The sequence below is a fragment of the Orcinus orca genome, chromosome 1 (assembly GCF_937001465.1).
Source record: "Orcinus orca chromosome 1, mOrcOrc1.1, whole genome shotgun sequence".
Lineage (NCBI taxonomy): Eukaryota > Metazoa > Chordata > Mammalia > Artiodactyla > Delphinidae > Orcinus > Orcinus orca.
Genome location: NC_064559.1, coordinates 200,023,601 through 200,035,932, shown reverse-complemented (window position 1 = coordinate 200,035,932; position 12,332 = coordinate 200,023,601). Strand labels below are relative to the sequence as shown.

Genomic DNA, 12,332 nt, shown 5'->3' with positions numbered 1-12,332 from the left:
ATTACGGTCAGAAAATGTGGCCTGTACAATTTCCCTTTCTTTGAATTTTATTAATAATTTTTGGTTGCTGAATATTTGATAATTTTGTCTGAGAAGAAGATTATATATCAATTAACTCTATCTTATTAAAAGAGTTTGTGTGTTGATAGAGTTTAAAAAAAGCATTTAAAGTACCTGTGGTTTTCAAACAATTTTTTTGGTGCCATGGAAGCTTTTGTTCAAAAGAAATACTTATTCATTTACAAATAAAACAGATCATAAAACAAAACAGCGCTGGTTCTACTTGGGAGGTGGAGATGTGGAGTGGTGGGAAGCTAGAGCCCAGCCCACTAGATTCTTCTTTCCTTTTGGCTACCCATGGAGATTCTTTAAAGATGGAAGAGGAGTGGTTCAGGAGTGGTAATGTGAAGGACTCAACGTGCTGTTGCTGGCTTTGAAGATGTGCACTATGAGCCAAGGAATACAGTTTCTCTAAAAACTGGGAATGGCTCTCAGCTTTTAGCCAACAAGAAAACAGGGACCTCGGTCTTACACCATAAGGAACTAAATTCTGCCAACAGCTCGAAGGAGCAGAAAACGGATTCTCTAGTCTCCAGAAAGGAACACAGCCTGCTGACACCTTGATTTTAGTCACGAAAACTTTACCAGACTTCTAACCTACAGAACTATAAGATAATAAATCTATGTTGTTTTAAGCCACTAAGTTTGCGGCAATTATTACGACAGAAACAGAAAGCTAAAACATAAGTATGGATCATTTTTATTATTTTAAACTACACCCTATCTTGGCCTATCACCATTCCAGCCAAGTTTACACTGCTTATCACTGTTATAGAATACACAGGTCCATATACATAAATTAACATAAAAACATTGAGTATTTTTAAATTGCTAGTGTGTTAATGACTTCAGATACTATGCATAATGCCATCTCTGTCAGTATTCCTAGAAACTGTTATGCTTTGATTTGCAGGAAGGAAACGAATTTTGTAAAAGTTGTTCTTCTTGGTATTATGTTTTTCAATCAGGTATCTACCTTGTTTTAAAAACAAGGTAAAATAGATGATAAATTCCAGAGCCATTGGATAATCTGTTTTTAAACCTTCCAAGGATGGGAAAAGCATGTCCCTGAAATAGATCAAGAGCTCACCTTCATTTATCAAATACCTAGCTTTCAGAGAGATACTCACTTATTCAAATCAATTTCGTAAGTTTGCATATGAGGTTTATCTCCAGTCTTGTCTGGGTCCCATCGATAGATGGCAAATTTCTTGATTCGGGGAGCTGTGGCTGCAGCTGTCTGGGCCCCACGGCAGGCCTGAAATTTAAAAAGTTCACAAGAAGGAAAAAAAAAATCATTAAAACTGCAAGATAAATCCTTCATTTAGTTGCCACTATAAACTGCAATACTGGATACAAACCCACACATTACTGACACAGTCTTGGAATAGGCAGTCATCCAATATCCAACGCACAATACTAAGTACCTGTAATATGCCAGACATGGTGCTGGGGGCTGGTGAAATGGTGCTTAATAAAACAGACATAGCCTTTGCCCTTATAGAATCTACTTTGTAGTGAACAAGAAATGAAATAGTCACAATAAAGTGTAGAGAGGGAAGAATGCAGCAGAGACTTGCACTAGTCTAAGTGGTCGGGGAAGGCTCTATAAATGATACTTAAGCTGAGGCTTGATGTATAGGGATGAAGGGGAAGGAGAACAGGGTGTTATAAACCTAGGAACAACACATGTAGAGGTCCGGGTGGGGGAGAGCACAGGCACCTGTGAGGACAGAGAGAAGTCCACTGTAAAGCAGGGTGACTTGACAAGGGATGGAAGAGTGGCAGACTCAAGGAAGTTAAGAAAGACTTGTAAGTTTTGATTTTATCCTAAAAGCAATAAGAAGCTAATAAAAATTTATCAGGTGGGTGACACAATCATTTTTCTTTTTGAGAAGAACATCACTGGCTTACAAAGGAAGAACTGTCACATGACATCTGGGGAAACCAGTTAGAAAGCCACTGCAGTTGTCAAAATGAGATGCTGGTGTTTTTAGATTAGGTGTCTTAGTCTGGGCCATTGTAAAAAAATCCGAAGACTGGGTGGTTTAAACAACAATCATTTACTTCTCACAGTTTTGGAGGCTGGGAAGCCCAAAATCAAGGTGTCAGCAGATCTGATGTCTAGTGAGGACCTTCTTGGTTTGCAGAGAGCTACATTCCTGCTCTATCTTCACATGTTGGAAAGGGATCTCATGTCTTTTCCTCTTTTTTATAAAGGCATTAATCCCATCATACAGGTCCTACCCTCATAACCTAATTTAACCCTAATCCCCTCTCATAGGCCCCATTTTCAAATACCACCACAGTGGGGATTAGGGCTTCCACATATGAATTTTGGAGGAACACAAACATTCCATCCATAGCATTATGGCAGGAAACAAGATAAAGAATATTGTATCTTAAAATAAATTTAGGGAACTAACAAACAGCTGAGACCTGCTCTCTCTGATGATTCTGTTCCATCTCCTGGGCACTTACAGTCCCTGCCAGTGGGTTTCACACAGCGAGCCAAGGAATCCTAGAGTGCCACCCAAGGGCTGCCTGGATAGGATAAGGTTAAGAGGGTAGGCCTGACTTCTCTCACTCCTTCAGCCAGAACAGCCTCCCCATAAAAACATATTTGCAAAAAGGGTGCTGCTGCTCAAAAAAAAGTTTTATATTTAAGTTTATACTCATTAAAAAAACCACTATTATTGCCTGGCACCAAATTAAATGCTTTATATTAATTACTCCATTGAATCTTCATTTTAAAGGTGAGAAAAATGAGGCTCTGAGATCAAGTGATGGGCCCATGATTACAGAGCTGGTGAGTGGAGCCAGGATTGGAACCCAGGTCTGTCTGTCTGTCTCCAGAACCCATGCTCCTAAACACTATACTATTCATTTGTGAACATTCTCAGGTCTCTTCTTGGTGCCGTTTTCTTCTCTTTACGTCTTAACTCCTTAAGGGCAGGTGTATTAGTTAGGGTTCTCCAGAGAAACAGAACCAATGGTGTATACATATATATACACATATATGAAAAGAGGTTTATTATAAGGAATTGGCTCACGTGATTACAGGGGATAACAAGTCTCAAGATCTGCAGGTGGCAAGCTGGAGAGCCAATGGTATAGTTCTAGTCCAAAGGCCAGCAGGCTCAAGACCCAGGAAGAGTCGTTATTTCAAGTCCAAAGGCAAGAAAAAAAAATCAGTGTCTTAGTTTGAAAGCAGTCAGGCAGGAGGAACTTCCTCTTATTCGAAGGAGGGTCAGCCTTTTGTTCTACTGAGGCCTTCAATTGATTGGATAAGGCTCACCCATGTTAGGGAGGGTAATGTGCATTACTCAGTCTATCAATTTTTTAAATTTAATTAAAAATTTTTAATACAATTTTATTTTTTTACTTTATTTTCTGGCTGTGCTGTGTGGCTTGTGGGATCTTAGTTCCCCGACTAGGGATTGAATGCCGGTCCTCGGCAGTGAAAGCACGGAGTCCTAACCACTTACTGTATACAGTAGGTCCCCTACATAAGAACCTTCAAGTTACAAACTTTCAAAGGTGCGAACGTGCATCTGGTTCCAGCAAGGAACCATCTCCCACCTCCTCTCCCTCCTCCTGTCAGTAATTCTCGTCTGTTCACTCGATGCCAGCCCCTGTACGCCAGCTGTTATACTGTACTACTGTACTTTTAAGGTACTGTACTGTAAGATTAAAAATGTCTTCATCTTTTGTGTTTTTTTTATGTATTATTTGTGTGAAAAGTATTACAAACCTATTACAGAACAATATAGCCGATTGTGTTAGTCGGGTACCTAGGCTAACTTTGTTGGACTTATGAACAAACCGGACTTACGAACGCGCTCTCGAACGGAACTTGTTCGTATGTAAGGGACTTAACTGTAATGCTAAGCTGCCCCCATCCCATAGTCCTTGAAGCCCTTTTGCATTTAGGCAGATGAAACAAGGTCTCAACAAGTCCTGCTGAGCTTCCACTATGGTGATAAGGGATCCTGCCAGTCCAAAGAGCACTTATAAGTTGAAGACAGAAATATTCAGATGGTATTCCAGGCCAGCTATTTCTCTTACACACTGTTAAAGAAAGTAAAAACTCTTAAGGTTAACTGAGTAATTACAAGAAATGCAATGGAGTTTATTACTTGCTGGCAAAAACCGCCCCAAATTAAGTGAAGCTAAAATATCAGCTCTCAGCATAAAAGAAGAGAATATATGAAGAAAATGAAAGTGAAGGTGAGGATGAAAGTTGTATTTTATCTTATCACCAAGCTGGCTAAGATCCTTAATAAAAGGAAAGTCATTTCTACAAATGAACACTCTTCACTAGGGGCTCCAATGTGAAATGACAGGAACGTTTGGCTAATGCCACCTCGTGGTGTTTAAGAGGAAGTGGAGGAAGTGAAAAGATTCCTGAAGACATCATTATTATTTTTTTTTGGCCGCGCTGCATGGCTTTCGGGATCTTAGTTGCCCGGAACCTGCAACCTCGGCAGTGAAAGCGTGCAGTCCTAATCACTGGACCACCAGGGAATTCCCTCTTGAAGATATTAGCTCCAGACGCTTTTGCTTGCTTAACCCACCCCCTTTTTTGTTTCTGTTAGATTTAATGAGGTATATTCATTACAATAAAATTCACTAATTTTAAGTGTATAATTTGATGAGTTTTGATAAGGTTATATAACTTCTACCACAATTATGACAGAGTATTTCCATTCAGAAAGTCCTCTAGTGTTTCTCTGCAGTCGGCACTCTCTCCCTACCCCTGGCAACTGGCCGGCTTTCTGTCACTACAGATTTGCCTCACAGGATTTCACATACATGCCGCGTGGCAGCACATCTCGAGTCTAGCTTCTTTCACCCAGCACGATGCTCTGAGACTCATTCGTGTTGTTGCATATACCCACAGATTTGTTAGTTTTTTAAATTACACTTCTCATTTGGAAATAACTGTAGAATCACATGCATTTATAAGAAATACTACTGAGATCCCGTGTACTCTTCACTCAATTTCCCCCAGTGGTAACACTGTACAAAACTACAGCACAGTATCATAACCAGAGTATTACCACTGATATAGTCCAGGCACAGAACATTATTTCCAGCCCGGCAAAGATCCGCTCTTTTACAGCCACAGCCATGCCCCTCAGGCCTCCCATTCCTACTCCTTCACCCCTAGCAATCACTAATCTGTTACATTTCTGTAATTTTGTCATTTTAAGAATGTTATATAATGTAATCATCTCATATGTAATTTTGGGAGACTGGCTTTTTTTCCATTCAGCATAACTCTCTAGAGACTCAGCCAAGTTATGTGCCTCAACAGTCATTTCTTTTTATTACCACGTAGTGTTCCATGGTCTGATGCACCTCAGTTTGTTAAGCCATTCACCCACTGAAGGATATGCAGGTTGTTTCCAGGTTTGGGCTATCATGAATAAAGTTTAATGAACATTTGTGGACAAGTTTCTGTGTGAACATAAGTCTCCATTTCTCTAGGATAAATGCCCAGGAGTGTAATTGCTGGGTTGTATGGTAGTTATATGTTTAACTTTTTAAGAAACTGCTCAACTGTTTCCCAGAGTGGGTGGCTGCTATGCCTGAGGCAGGTAGTAGGGGGAAAGGGATAAAATGCCTTTAAAAAATATACAGGGGGGCTTCCCTGGTGGCGCAGCGGTTAAGAATCTGCCTGCCAATGCAGGGGACACAGGTTCGAGCCCTGGTCTGGGAAGATCCCACATGCCGCAGAACAACTAAGCCCGTGAACCACAACTACTGGGCCCGCGCTCTAGAGCCCGCGAGCCACAACTACTTAGCCCACGAGCCACAACAAGCCCATGCGCCTAGAGCCTGTGCTCCGCAACAAGAGAAGCCACCGCAATGAGAAGCCCGCACACCGCTACAAAGAGTAGCTCCCGCTTGCCACAACCAGAGAAAGCCTGCAATCAGCAACGAAGACCCAATGTAGCCAAAAAAAAAAAAAAAAAAAAAAGAAAATTAAAACAAACAAAAACCCCACACAACAGAATATCTGAAGGCGATAAAGCCCAACATAAGTTTTGGGGTACCCCAAAGTGTCACTAATTTTTTTCCAAAACAATTTAAATTCATTTTGAGTTTTGTACACAACGTATTTTATACAACATTTGGTGGGGTAAAGGGGGGCTAAAAGTAATGAAGAGAGAAGATACTGAAATCAAAATGGCCAGGGCAGGTTGTGGTTCTAAAAGTGATGGAACTTTGTTCATCTTGAAGGCTGAACGAAGAGTTAATCCACAGGATTATGGGAGCTGTGATTAAAACAACATTCCCCAAACAAAGAAATCTAAAAATTTGTTCTGTAGGTGTCTATGCAGTAGAAAGTAATAATAATAGCTTTCATCACTCAGCCCTTACCACGTGCCAGATGTCGTACTAAATTATGTCTAATCTTTACAACATCTCTATGAGGAAAGTTTTTTATTCTTAATTAAAAAATGAGAATAAGGTCATATAACAGAAGAGCCAGTATTCAAACATAGGTCATCTGACTCCAAAGTCCAACCTTTTAGCTGCTATATAGTGGTGAAAATGCAAATCCAAAACAGAACAGCACAAAAAGATAATTCCTCTCCCCCAAAAGATCCACAGAGCAAAAGTTTTTACTCTACTTATACAATCAGCAAGATTTTAGGCGGTAGTTGGTCCAGACATAGTCATTCACTTATTTGTTCAACTACTATGCTCCAGGGACTGTTCTGGGCTTTGGGGGAATCAAGGACCAAACAGACATACATCCCAGTCCTGTGCAGCTTACACAGTGATTGGAGGAGACGCACACAAATAAAACCTATAGTTTGTCAGGTGGTGATAAATGCCATGATGGGGGTGGAGGGAGGGGTAGAAGGGGAACAGGGATCCTGGAGACAACTCTAAATGGGGTGGCCAGGGAAGACTTCACTGAAAAGCTGACACTTGAGCAAAGACCCAAAGGAGGTGAGTAAGCAAGCCACATATAAATCTAGGGGAAGAGCACAGAACACAGAGGGAGCACGGAGCACAAAGATCTTCAGGTGGGAATGTGTCTGAGGAGAAACGAGGTGCCGGTGGTAGCTGAGAATGGAGTGAGCGAGAGGGACAGGAACAGGAGAGGAAATCAGGACGTTAATGGAAGAAACAGACCACGCAGGGCCTTCGAAGGACTTTTGCTTCTACCCCGAGTAAGATGGGAAACTACTGGAAGGTTCTGAGAAGAGGAGTGACAAAGACAAGTTTTGAAAGGATCATGTTGTCTCCTGTTTTGAGAACCAACTGTAGAGGTGCAAAGATGAAAGCAAGAAAAGCAGGAAGTAACTGCGATAATCAGCTAAGAGATGATGATGGCTTGAACGAGGCTGGTGGCTGTGGAAATGGTGAAAAGCAGTTAGTTTTTAAATACACTTTAAGAAGGAACTGACAGATTTGCTTACAGATTGGGAGTGAGGCAAAGAGTAAGGATGACTCCAAAGTTTTTGGCCCAAGCCACGTGAAGGATGAAGTTGCCATCAACTGCGATGGGAGGGAAAGTTGGTGTGTGTGGCAGGATTTTGGTTTTAGGCAAGCAAAGTTTATTAAATATCCATGAGGAGATTTTGAGAATATAGTTGGGTGGCCATCTGAATCTGAAGATTTGGGGTGAAGTCTGGGCTGGAGACATAAATTTAGGAGGTTTCTAAAGCCCAAAGGAGTGTCTATAAAGACAAGGCCTAAGGACTGAAATGCCACAGCATTTAGAATTTGGGGCAAAAAGGAGAAATCAGCAAAGGGAGACAGAAAGAACTGCCAACGTGCAAGGTGGAAAACCTGAAGCCTGGGATGTCCTGGGAGTCAGGCCAAAAAAAGTGTTTTGAGGAGGGAGTGAACAATATGCTTCAGAGAGCAAAGTACCATGAGAACTGAGGACTGACATTGGATTTAATAAAGCCAAGGTCACTGGTGACCCTGACCCAAGTACTTTCCGTGAAGTGGTAAGCGTGAAAAGTCTGACTGGAATAGGTTCATGGGAAGATGTGGGGAGATGAACTGTGGTCAGCGAGTTTAGACACCTCTTGAGACATTTTTCTATAAAGATGAGTGGAGAACTGGGGTGGTGGCTGGATCCAGCTTTTCTTTGTTTTTTTTTTTAAGACGGAAGAAATTACACCATGCTGTGTGCTGCTGCTGCTGATCCAACAGGGAAGGAAAACCTGATAAGGCAGGGGAGAGGGGAGACTTTCTGGAGAGCTATCTTTGCCTCTTTATTTTTTCACATACAAATCTTGTGGGGTCTTAGTTCCCTGACCAGGGATTGAACCCATGACCCCTGCAATGGAAGCGTGGAGTCTTAACCACTGGACGGCCAGGGAATTCTCATGGAGAGCTATCTTTTTTTAAAAAAAATTAATTAATTTATTTATTTTATTTTTTATTTTTGGCTGTGTTGGGTCTTTGTTGCTGCACGTGGGCTTTCTCCAGTTGTGGTGAGCTGGGGCTACTCTTCATTGCAGTGCACGGACTTCTCACTGTCGTGGCTTCTCTTGCTGCAGAGCATGGGCTCTAGGTGCGCAGGCTTCAGCAGTTGTGGCAAGTGGGCTCAGTAGTTGTGGCGCACGGGCTTAGTTGCTCCAGGGCATATGGGATCTTCCCGGGCCAGGGCTCGAACCCATGTCCCTTGCATTGGCAGGAGATTCTTAACCACTGAGCTGCCAGGGAAACCCTGGAGAGCTATCTTTGAATAAGCAGTGGGACAGAGAGCATGAGTGAAGGGCAGCCACTGGAGTGCTGCCGACTGTCCCACAGTAACAGGCAGAAAAGGAGGATATACAGGAGGAAGTGGGGAGGTGGGCAAAAATTTGAGTTTTTTTTTCTTTGTAGCCTGTCCAGAAATTTATACCACAAACCCATGACCAAGGTGGCGGGAGGGGGGTGTGGTCCTTCAAAAGCATTTCTACCTCAATCTACAAAACTAGTGAGTATTCAAGGCTTAGCGCACCTTTGTAGGAAATCTTGGATAAGATGAAACCCACAGTTTATAATTTAAGGGAAGAAGCAAGATCATCAACAACTGGACTGAAACCGGACGGAGGATGAGAAGGGGGAATTCTGGATCATGCTGAAGGCAGCTTGTTATGTCCCTAGGAAATCTTCCTTAAGGAGCAGGCTTGGAGCTAGATGTGTGAGTGGCATGGGTCCAAATCCAAGCTCTACCACTTAGTAGCTGGATGTTCTTTGGCAAATTACTTAACCTTTCTGATTTTATTTCCTCTTTTGTAAGAAGGTTGGGAGTATTAAAATCTACCTCATAGGATTAACTAGAGGGCCAAGTTTCTAGCATGGCTCAGAAAATAAGTTCTGCTTTTCAGTATTGGCAACCGTACCAGTTCTCGTATTATTCTGATTGGCAGATAGGTATCCTACGCCCTGCCAGTGCTAGGAGCAATGATATACACAACTGAAAGTAGGTGGTAATTGCCTTCAAGGAATACAGAGTCTAGACGAAGAAATGAGGCAACACCACAAACAACAGTTAATACATTACAGTTAAATACAGGCAGAACTGTGGTTCGGTGGTGCAAACTAAATAAAAGGAATTCAGAAGAGAAATCCTACTGTGTCCTAGACTCCTAGGAACCTGAGTGTACCCAGAGCTAATACACCAAGCTCATTACTTTTTAGGTGGCTTTTGTGGGTCTGAATGCATATTCCTACAAGGGGGTGCATGTGTGTGGGAATCTTCTATTTTCTCTGCCCTCAGGAGGCCCTACAATGGCCTTACTTGGAATTGCAACACTGACCTATGAAACCAGCCTTTCCTATAATTCATGCTTGGAAGAGGCACCTGAGCTTTAGAACTCACTCTCATTGGTGGGGTTCTCACAACTTAATTGCTTGCTCAGCAGCTATAAAAAGAACTGGTAAAGATGTCGTTATCAATCACCAATTTAATGTTCAGAGGGCACCAGCTTGAGGTTCTGGTAGGCAGTCCTCTTTCTCAGCCCTCCTTCTCAGGAAGACTGTAAAATGACTTGTCTAAGTTCACGTATAGCATAGTGGAAAGAGCTAGCATTAGAAGATGGGCCATATGCACGGCGCTGTGCAGCCAGAGCAGTTTCTTAAGATGAGACGTATTCTCATGGGAGTGCAAGAAGAGGAGAGGACCGAATATTTCTTGTACACCTACCATGTGCCCAGATCTGTGCTAGGAGTTTTTCACACATTATGTTCAAAACACTGAGTTTAGGTCCTGGAACAACTGGTTCTTGGCTGTGATATTTTTGAGCAAGTAAAAAAATCTTCTTTCTGGGGCCTCAGTTTTCAAATCTCTAAAAAGGAGGTTAGAATTCCTGCTCACCCACCTTACAGGGTTTTTTCAGGAGCCCAGAGGAGGAAAAAAGATTTGAAAGATATTTGTAATACCTCAGTCCCTGATATACACAGATTGCAATGGCAGTTTCCCTTCCCCTTCTACCTGTTTCCATTTAGAATGCAGATCAGAAGTGTGTAGTTTCCTGACAATACAAGGGGCGTGGAGGAAACGTATCAATGCACCCGCAATAATATAAACAAGAGCAGTGCCAAGCTCTGTACCTGTGATCCAAGCCCAAACTCTGTCGGTATTATGATACATCCTTTACAGACAGGGATACTGAGAGGATGACGCTGCTTTAAGGAACCCAGATAGATCCTCAGGGGGCTGAGTGGATTTTCCTCCGTTTCTCCCTTCCCCTCTTTACTGAGCCCTCAACCTTTGCACCCCGGAGGAGTGCCTCGCCTCCCAGTCCCAACCTTCACGCTCCGGCGGTTCTTTCTCAGAGGGGATGGTCTGGGGGCAGAAAAAGGGCTTGGCGTTCAAATGTTTGGACTCGAATTCTGCTTCCAAGCCAGTCGTCACTCGCTCGCCATGTGACCTTGGGCAATTCAAGTCCCCTCTCTAAACTTCTTTTTTATTCTTATGTCTAAAAAAGTCCTCTCCGCCCAGACCAACTCACAGGCTGCAGAGAGGTGCAGAATGATAACCAGCAGGTATGCTCCCGTCCAAAATCAGAGCCCTGAGCAAACGGGAGCTGGTATCCTCCTCCCTGAGGCCTGGCCCTGTGCTCCCCTCAATCTCCTCCGCCGCCCCCTCAACTGCAAGCCATCTCTGTGACTTTCATCCCTGTCCTTCCCACCCCAGAGCCGAAGCTCACCTGCAGGCAGGCTCTGCCAAGGGTTGTGGCCTGGAACCGGCGCCTCAAGGAGACTGCAACCACCGCCGCCATCTTGGATCCTGACGTCGAGCCCCACCCCTTAACCCCTGTCACTCTCCGCCGGCGTCCCGCCGAGCATCGCGGCACCGAGCCAGGATCCACCGAGGACCCGCTAGCCGCGCAGGAACCACCGAGTGGGAGGCGGCTTCCGGTTTTCTGAGGGGGAGGAGGGAAGGAGGAGAAAGCCAACAAGAGCGTGCGCAGTTGCGGTGGGCTCAGCGCATGCCCACTTGGCTTCCCGCGTTGGAAGGTGACCTTCCTCAAGGAAGGGGGCGGAGTCTGAAAAGGAGGGCAGTGGAAAGGGGTGGGACAAAGAGCATGATGGGGCGGAGCCATCTGATACAAGTCTTAATACGATTTTTTTTTTTTTTTTTTTTTTTTTTTTTTTTTGCGGTACGCGGGCTTCTCACTGTTGTGGCCTCTCCCGTTGCAGAGCACAGGCTCCGGACGCGCAGGCTCAGCGGCCATGGCTCACGGGCCCAGCCGCTTCGCAGCATGTGGGATCTTCCCGGACCAGGGCACGAACCTGCGTCCCCTGCATCAGCAGGCGGACTCTCAACCACTGCGCCACCAGGGAAGCCCCTTATCCCGATTTTAACCCCTTTCTTCCTGAACATTTATCAATCAATCACGTCACTCAACTCTGTCACTGAGTTCTGTCAGACACAGTGCGGTTTGCCTGAGACTGTCCAGGTTTCAACACTCCCACATCCTGAGAACCCCCTTAGTGGCAGACAAATCAGGGGGGTTGGTGAATGAACCGAGGGGACTTCAAAGATGACCGGCAGAAGTGTCATTCATTCATTCATTCATTCTGATCTCGGGTGGCCTCCGCCTTGCAGCGGCTTGAAAGAGGGTTTCAGTTCCTGGCCAGTGATTGAGGTTAGGTCGCAGCGGTGAGAGCACGAAAACTAGCCACTAGTCCACTGGTCAGTGGCAAGGCCTTGTTTCTTCAGCTTTGCAGAAAAAGAATTCCCACAAAGACGGAAAGTAGTGAAACAAGTAAAGTGTTTATTAGGAGAAAAAAAAGAGTAC

General features: G+C 43.9%; 1 protein-coding gene across 1 annotated transcript in view; it reads right to left on the bottom strand.

Moving 5' to 3' along the window:
* The window catches only part of SDHB (succinate dehydrogenase complex iron sulfur subunit B), a 34,573-nt gene extending 23,013 nt beyond the window's left edge, over positions 1-11,560 (bottom strand). Inside the window, exons 1-2 of the mRNA XM_004272452.4 lie at positions 11,238-11,560; positions 1,191-1,318 (exon numbers count right to left, since the gene is read on the bottom strand). Coding sequence (XP_004272500.1) covers positions 1,191-1,318; positions 11,238-11,309 — 200 coding nt within the window. The 5' untranslated portion in view covers positions 11,310-11,560. The remainder of the gene's footprint in view (positions 1-1,190; positions 1,319-11,237) is intronic.
* Positions 11,561-12,332: the final 772 nt, after the last annotated feature.